At 38.0% G+C, this 8784-nt stretch overlaps 1 protein-coding gene across 1 annotated transcript in view; it reads right to left on the minus strand.

The window, feature by feature from the left end:
• Window positions 1-2024: 2024 nt before the first annotated feature.
• Window positions 2025-8784, minus strand: part of LOC113823313 (YEATS domain-containing protein 2) — a gene marked incomplete in the record, with an annotated part of 128433 nt that continues 121673 nt past the window's right edge. Inside the window, 6 exon segments of the mRNA XM_070121864.1 lie at window positions 2025-2737; window positions 3061-3227; window positions 3320-3499; window positions 3652-3793; window positions 4737-4917; window positions 6160-8098. Coding sequence (XP_069977965.1) covers window positions 2540-2737; window positions 3061-3227; window positions 3320-3499; window positions 3652-3793; window positions 4737-4917; window positions 6160-8098 — 2807 coding nt within the window.

Raw genomic sequence — 8784 nt, forward strand, 5'->3', positions numbered from 1 at the left:
TAATTACTACACAGAAGAACACTGCTATGCTCACTGTACAGAACTAGAAGCACCAACTTATGACTAACTGTACAGCAAGCATCATAGTGTTCTGTGTGTTAGCCTAACACTTGGTATAAGTACACCCATCAGATTTAATGTGGCCAAGAAAAGCAAGATGAAAACATAAACAATGTGTAACTGCACAGCATAAATATTGAAGTGGGCAGCCTTAATTTTCTTACTTTTGGGTGGTCTCCCCAAATTTATTATTGTTACCCCCTGTGCCCCCAAGATTTATTGCTGTTACCCTCTGTGCCCCATACCAGAAAATTCTCTGGACCCACCCCTGGAGCATAGGGGATAATGGGAAAAGACGGGGTTGTAGATTGAGAAGGAATGGATGGGATATGATGGGAGAGAGTGCGAGGAAGAGGGGTAAAAGGAAGACAAGGAGGGTGTAGGTGGATATCGGTAGTCACTTTGAGTGTAGAGGAAATGGGAGTAAAGATATTGGAGGGTGGGTGAGGGAAAGGGGCATTTCTTTGGTCATGTTTGGAAGTTTGAGATATCCTCTAGTTTCTGGAGGGGAGTTAGGCAGTTGAGAAATAAATGTTTTCTTATGGGGAGAAGAGAAAGGCAGACGTCTGAGAAGCAGAGGAAGATGTAGGTGTAGAAGAATATGTGGTAGAAGATAGGGTAGAATGTTTACATTGCCTGGTATGACTGGTAAAGTGAGGAGGGACAGGCATCTGGGAAGTGGTAGATATTGGAATATCTGGATTTAGAGGGGCAGTGCCTGGCAGGGTGGCCAAAATGCCAACATTTCTGACACTCCTGAGGGAGGGGTTGATATGGTTAGACAGGGCAGAGCTCAACGCCAGTGTAAACCTGGGGGAGGTCATGTTTCTAGAAGGTTATCGACAATATTGGTGTACTTCTGGCAGCCTCTGGGGGAAATAGTGTGGCACTGTACATGATACTGCATCAGAGTTGACGAGGTAGCCAAGCAAGTCATTTGCAGTCTGATCAATCCTTGTCGTACATGGGGTTATTAGCCTCGGAGATGGAAACAGTTCCGATACAAGTATTAAGGGAGGAGTTAGGCTTTGCAGGATTAAGTTTGCCAGTGACGTTAGTCAGGGTAGATAATTCATGAGCTTTAGACTCCGATGTAACTGTGACAAGGCGTGGTATATAGGACCGGTTGCGGAAGGAAACTTTGCCTATTTGTTTCTGGAGACATTGTTGGAAGAGGAGGGTATTCAGAGCAAGTCAGTCCCACTTGGCTCGACTAAAAGAGTATTCAAAAGGTTTGTAGAGGTGGAAGTAGGAACAGGACAAGGACGGGACGAAGAGGGAGTGGTATAGAGTGAGATAGTACAGCAGGAAGGAGGGCAATACGGATGAAGAGTACTAATAAGGGAGAAAGGAGTAGAAAATGATGAAGCCTCTCCAGGAAGGTGAGATGGAGTAGATGATGTTGGGAGAGGAAGGGGTGTATTCTAAAGGTTGAGTAATGGCATGGATGAATGATTTGGAATGGATCATGTTGACAACATGCATTAAGGAGCGGATAGTAGAAGCAGTGATGAGAGTAATGCTCAGAGGAGAGACAGGGGTCTGGAAACCAGATTAGTCAATTTCAAATAGGCTATTTGATGAACATCATTTATTTAGTTTGGTATGGCAAGTTTTCAATGCATGTTGATCATGTCCTGTAGCACCTTTAAGGATACTGTATATATACATTTTTCTGTTTGCTTTGTATTTTTCATTTCTGCAAGAATGCTCAGATGTAGAATGATAACCTGTGTTTCATCACTGCTTTTGAACTGTCAACAAAAAGTTTACAATCACTACCACTATACTTCAGTACTTTTTGTATGTCATACAACAGTAAACATTTTAATGAAAATGTAGCCCTATAGCATCTAGAAGCAGTAAACTATGACAGCTATGGCAAAGGTTGCAGATTGAGTGTTTTTGCCATTTATTAGCAAAAGACAGACAAAAAAAAAATTAAAAAGTTAATGAAACAATCATACCCTGAGTTTTTTATTCTTATAAGGATTTTTAACAATGAAACTTATAAATCATATCTAGAATATCACAGATAGTTATGGAATTTGATGTACTACAGATGAGTCAACAACAATTTTACAAGAACATGAACAATATTACTCATATATTTCAGAAAAATATAAATGATAGAATTAATTTTGATTCCTCATTTAACTTTTCTCATTATATGATTTTTTACCATATGATCTTCATGGAATGAATCTTACGTGATGAACCTTGACAACAATACAACAAAAGAGATCCTCCTGGTTTGATTACAGTATTAAACAATAATATACTGATTATCATTTTTAACTGTGGGCCATTTTAAGTTATATAATATTTTTAATCTACAACAAGTAATCAAAATAAAAGTGGCTTATCTTTTTGTTTTATCTGTGTTACATGTAGAACCATATTAGCTTTTTAAAATATTTCATGATATCAGAACAGATCAGATCTATAAACATGAAAAACACTATATTGCATCTGATGATTATGAAAGGCTTCCGAGTCCATAATTAGTGAACAACTGGAACTCTTGACGTTTCGTAGTTAAGGCTTTTAAGACATGATTGTGTGTGATTTCCTTTGGAGGAACAAGAGGTGGACTACCAGAGGTCTCCTCAGAACTATCTCCCCAGGCCTCACTGTGAGAAGACCGCAGTAGATCCTCCATTAAGTTTAACATTGCCTGAAAATGAAATACCATGGAAAAATCAAGTTAATCAAAAAATTACACATAGAAATGTTATCACAGTTACTGTAGATGCTGATATGAAATTACAATATTTATCTGTAGGATGCAGCTTAGATTACTGTTTAACATCTTTCTCTTTCTAGCCCTAAATATTATTTACAAGGAAATTTGAAAAATACCTAATTTCCAGTAGCTTTTATCATATAAATGAAAAATATATAAATCTGTAAAGGTTTCAAAATATGATACAAGTTAGAATGAACAAGGTCTAATATTACACTAAAACTCTTCAAAACTACACAATAGACCATACAAACCTTCCACATAGTTGCACGTGCAACATCTGCTCTATATCCAGGTAAAACCTCTTCTGAAGTTTGATTAATTCTTAACTGTGAAGCTAAATGTCCAACCCATTCACATCCATCAACTGTTTCTTGATCCTCCCAAGCCATGAAGACAGACTGCTCCTTCCATGGAGAGGCTGAAAGGATAAAGTTGAATTTTTAAAAAGAAAATAAGATATGAAAATAAGGCATGAAACTGTTCATTATGGAAACCTTATAACAATTATACCTGAAGACTTGTGAGGAGATGTGAGCTCGTTCTCCTCCTCAATTACTGAGACTACATCAATATCTTGGTGAGTAGAACGTGCAAACTGTTGGTCATTGTTACTTCTTTCTCGTTCTTCTAGATTTCCAATGTCTGTAATTGTGCTAAAGACCTGCTGTTCTAATGGTAAGAAAAGCTTATCTGAAAATATAAAATGAATATACATTTTAGTAACATGAATATCTAACAAGAAAGGCCAAAAGTCCACAAACCTAAAATTTCAGTTTTGTTTGTTTTTGTTTTTTATATATACATAATTTCATACTTGTATTCCCTCTGAAAACAATGCAAACCTGTTTGAAGTAGAGGTCTAGGCTCTACTGGAGTATAAGCATGACACCTTGCCCATGCAACTATTCTGTTCGTGGTCCACCAATTGCTGCCTTCTATACCACATTCACTTATATGCCTTCTAACTTCCCTTGCCCTCTGAAACTAAAGGAAAACACAGAATATTATCTGATGTGACTGAAGACTGAAGCAAACAGATGAGGATGGAAAAAAATAAGAAAATAAAAAGAGAAGAAAAATTAATCAAATAATTTTTGGGGGTCACCATTCATTTTAAGAGGACTAATTAAAAATTATGTTGTTTTTATGCAAGAAATAATTTACTTGTAAAATTATAATAAACATAAAAATCAAAGTATTTCCATTTATACAAATGAACAATAATGCATGAAAACCAAAAAACTTTTTTTCATCCATTGGCACCAGATACATGCACTGTCCTCTGCTGTTTTGTTTTATTGAATATGTTTGCCCACAGATACCATCTAACGCAATCTCACCTATATACTCTATTTGTTGAACTTTCAAAAGAAATACTACTATCTTTATTGTTAAAATGTATTCTTATTCTTTTTATCATTGAAATATTAGCAATAATTGTAGTAATAAAAAGAAAGAGGGGACCATCTGCCCAGGCATGGGCTTCATTAGTCAAAATCAAGTTAAAGTTAGTTTCATTCTTATGTATGAATGGGAAAAAAATAAATAAATAAATAAATGTTTCCTTTGCACTGTAACTGGCGTATTACCGTAAGTGTCTGTTCCAAAATGTTCACTCATTTTAATACATGTTCACTTTATAGGATTCTATAGCCTTTTCATCACAACTTAACCTTTTCATATGATTTGCAATATCAAAGGAATAACAAGAAAAATGATAAACAAGTGAGATCTGGTAGGACTATCAAATGACTCCTTGGTGATTAATCTGCTGTGAAGTCATTTATGTGCAAACAAAATTAATAGACTAAAATCACAATGGACACTGCATGTATGTACATGCCATCCCAGCTTCAATGGGTTAATCTATCTTCATCTTATCCTCTTACCATAAGCATAAATAACATGATATAAAAATGACACCAACCTCTGCTGCCCTCTGCTTTCCCAGTGGCCAAAGCTTGAACTCTTCTATGGATCCTGCACAGAATGGCAAAATGCATTTACTTATCCACTTGTTTGGAGGAGCCACAAGGGGTATGGCTCTTACCCACAGATTTATACATGCATCAAGAGATCTGCAGGCTTGACACGTGGCCTTAAATTGTCTGCAATAAAAGCAAAAAAATTCTAATTATTGCCTCAAGTTACTGTTTATAATGAAATAATTATTACTCAGTTATATTAACCCCTTGGATCTGGGTGACGTGACCATCACATCCTGAAAATTTTGGTTTGAGGGCTGGACATTGTGAACATGCTGTCACAGAAAAAATTGGCTCAGGGTCAGGGTGCTAGGAAAAAAGCTGTCATAAGATTTTCGGCTGGAGGCCAAGGTGATGGGATTGACTTAGACAGTGATTAGACTCATTCGGGTTTAAAGAAGTGGCTCTTGCATTATTTCCATTGGTAAAGGAGTGTGGAATATGAGCCATAGCTGGAAGAGTCATACTCATGTTACTGTTATTGCACTGAGAGATGATATGGAGTCTGCATAAGGAAAACATTCCATTAACATCTGGATACTGCATATCAAATGACAAAAAAAAAGGCATATGCAGAAAAAGAGATAATAATATTGCAAAGGGGAGGCAAGGAGTCTTGACACCACACAGGAATATTCATGTGCACCCAGCCCACAAGCCATACACTTGAAAGAGTTACTGATCAAGTAAAACTAATGCCCTGATTTTAGACCATGTGCAGGCAGCAAAGCCCCCTAATCCATTATATCTGTCAGCCTATATGATGTATATTTCACATACACATTTGTAACTACTTAGTATTTTTCCCTTAAATTAATTGTAACAATGAGAAAAGCTAGAGATGAAAGACATTATAAATGTTGCATGCTTATCTTTTCCCCTCTTACTGTTCAGCAACTAAAGAAAATAAGCAGAATCTTGCCCGGATTTCCAAAACAGCCACTTCTTAATAAAGTACATAATTATGTGATGACTGCCACCTGCTATGACTGAAGTAGTTCTTTGCAACATTACTATTATATTTGTAACAATCTACTTGACAGTTCAAGGCACTCGTCCTAAATACCATATGACTAGCTCTTTTGACAAAATCCATACTTGACAGCTATGAACTCTTGTTTCAGAAAAATCCCAAATTTTATTGAAAAAATAAAAACATTGAGAACTAATGGTCTACATTTGTCTCACAATATAAACCACCCTATTTGCAAATGACTATTATAAAAACTGTACATCTGCATTCAGCTCTGCCACAGTCAATTTTATTTACTAAATCTATTTATATCCTAAAAGTGTCTATTGACTTGTATATCAAGTCATGCATAATTTCAAATTCATCACCAAAATTAAGTTTTAATGCCATACCTTATTTGTTCCTCCCACTTCTTTGTTGCATTGACTTCTTGGTCTTCACTAGAGCTTTCTGCAACTTTATCTGGTAAGCCTATAACAGGAGGAACTATTATTTTTCCTGTATCACTCCCTGAAGTTTTTGCTGAAGAACTTTTTAGAGTTGCGGGAATACTTGTGACCTTAGTTGCGACATTGGTGAAAACAGGAGTAGTAGCTGTAACCCCAGCAGTGGTTGTAATACACAATGGCTTTAGCAAAGTTCGAACAGCTGCAGGCGTTACAGATGTAACAACATTACCACGAAGCAGTGACACACCTGTTACTGCTATATTTTTAACTGTGCTTCCTGTTGAAGCAGTATTCGACAATGTACATAAGGTTCGATTGTTTCCAGCACTTCTTACTATGAGTGGTGGTAATTGAAGTGTTTTTCCACTCTGAGCTGAGCTACAAACAACAAGCGGAGGGTGCTGTGTGACTGTATTCTTTCCCTGGCTAGTAACTAATTGTAGACCTCCTGATCCAGCCAAGATGCGTCCACTTGGCATTACAACAACACTTGTTCCATCTTTAATAGCTGCTGTTGTACTGGTACTAGATGTTGTAAGAATACATTTGCTAGTGGGTAATTCTTGTGTCACAGTACTTGGTTTACTAGCAACAGGTATTGTTATACCCTTTGCAAGCTGTCCTGCTGAAATTAGCTGTCCATTGTTGGTTACAAATCTTATATTAGCTGTAGATATTGCTTTTTTTACAATCTTTGCTGTTGAAGACCCTCCAGGCTGTTTATCCTGAACAATCTTGACTGGCATGAATTGCAAATTTGGCTTTTTAATTAATGATGACTGATCTGATAACAACTGACCCTCGGGAGATTGTACTGATTGCACTAGTTCACCATTTACATCATTTGTTTTACTTAACAATTTTTTCACTAATGCAGGCTTCTTGTCCTTAAGTCCAGCTTTTACAAGAAGTTGCTGTAATGCATTTTGTGAAAGACTGCCAGCAGACACTCGGGCAACAGTCTGCTTACCTTGTGTTGTCAGAGTAAGTTTAGGAATACTCTGGCTACCACTAGATGGTAACTGGCTCATTACCACTTGACTAGGTTTGACTGATCCTTTATTTGGTGAGATATTGAAGATTTTAACAGGAACACCTGAACCTTTAGAACTCTCTTGTCCACTCTCACATTTTGTTTCACATTCTACAGAGTTCTTCTGCTGGGTGATATCTTTTGATTCTTTTTGCACTTTAACTAAATCATCACTTTCAGGATTTGAACTTGCTGACTGCTGTGACCCTTTTGCCTCTTGTTGCAGTCCAGTTTTTTCTACAAGACTAGCTTGCTTGTTATCCACACTACCTTCTTGGTTTCCTTGTATTTTGTTACCAGTTTGTGCTATCTTTAAAGCTAAGGAATACATGTGAGCAGGAATGAAGTAAGGCACCAAACGTCCATCCGGCTGACGTACGTGAATCTTGCACACTTTACCCTGAGCACCATTGACATTACTGCCTTTTGCAACTGATGCACTTTCCTTACTTTGAAGAGGTTCACCTATTTCTGATTTTCTTGGTAAATGCATTGCACTAGTTGTTTGTGCCTTTTTAGCATGATCTGCATTTTCTGCACTTGACTCTTGGGATAAGATGTTTTTACCTGATACACTTGATGCGCCTGTAACCTTATTCGGTATCTCTATCTTATCAACTTCTTTTTGTAGCAAATTTTCAGTTTTAGCATCTGAACCTGATTTGATACTATGCATAACAGTAATATTTTCTTCAACTTTATGTGATACAACACCCACTGCAAGTTCCTTTTCAAGCCTTGCAGGACCATTCTCTTCTTCTTCTGATACACCAAGTGAAGGCTCCACCTTTGTTTGAACAGCATTCTTATCTTGGTCATAGACCCAGATATCATACCAATTCTCCTGACCTATTGAGAAATGAATTGCTATTTTAATTTCATGCTAGAACTTGTTTTACAGTGTGTTAACTTTTATAAATCATTTTCTCATCAAACTTCAAAATCTCTAGCTTTGGATATTATCTGAAAGAGAAAGAGAGAGAGAGAGAGAGAGAGAGAGAGAGAGAGAGAGAGAGAGAGAGAGAGAGAGAGAGAGAGAGAGAGAGAGAGAGAGAGAGAGAGAGAGAGAGAGAGAGAGAGAGAGAGAGGGGGAGGGGGGGAGAGAGAGAGAGAGGGAGGGGGAGAGAGAGAGAGAGGAGGGTGGGAGAGAGAGAAAGAGGGGGGAGAGAGAGAGGGAGAGAAGTAGGAGAGAGAGGGAGAGGGGGAGAGAGAGAGAGAGGGAGGAGAGAGAGAAAGAGAGAGAGAGAGAGAGAGAGAGAGAGAGAGAGAGAGAGAGAAGAGAGAGAGGAGAGGGAGGGAGAGAAAGAGAGAGGAGAGATAGAGAGGGAGGGAATAGAGGGGGGAGAGAGATAGAGAGGGGGGGAGAGATAGAGAGGGGGAGAGAGAGAGAGAGGGACAGGGAGAGAGAGAGAGAGAGGGGGAGAGAGATAGAGAGGGGGGAGAGAGGGAGAGCGAGAGAGCGAGAGAGAAAGAGAGAGAGAGAGAGAGAGAGAGAGAGAGAGAGAGAGAGAGAGAGAGAGAGAGAGAGAGAGAGA

Source organism: Penaeus vannamei, chromosome 5 (genome assembly GCF_042767895.1).
Source record: "Penaeus vannamei isolate JL-2024 chromosome 5, ASM4276789v1, whole genome shotgun sequence".
In the NCBI taxonomy this organism is placed as follows: domain Eukaryota; kingdom Metazoa; phylum Arthropoda; class Malacostraca; order Decapoda; family Penaeidae; genus Penaeus; species Penaeus vannamei.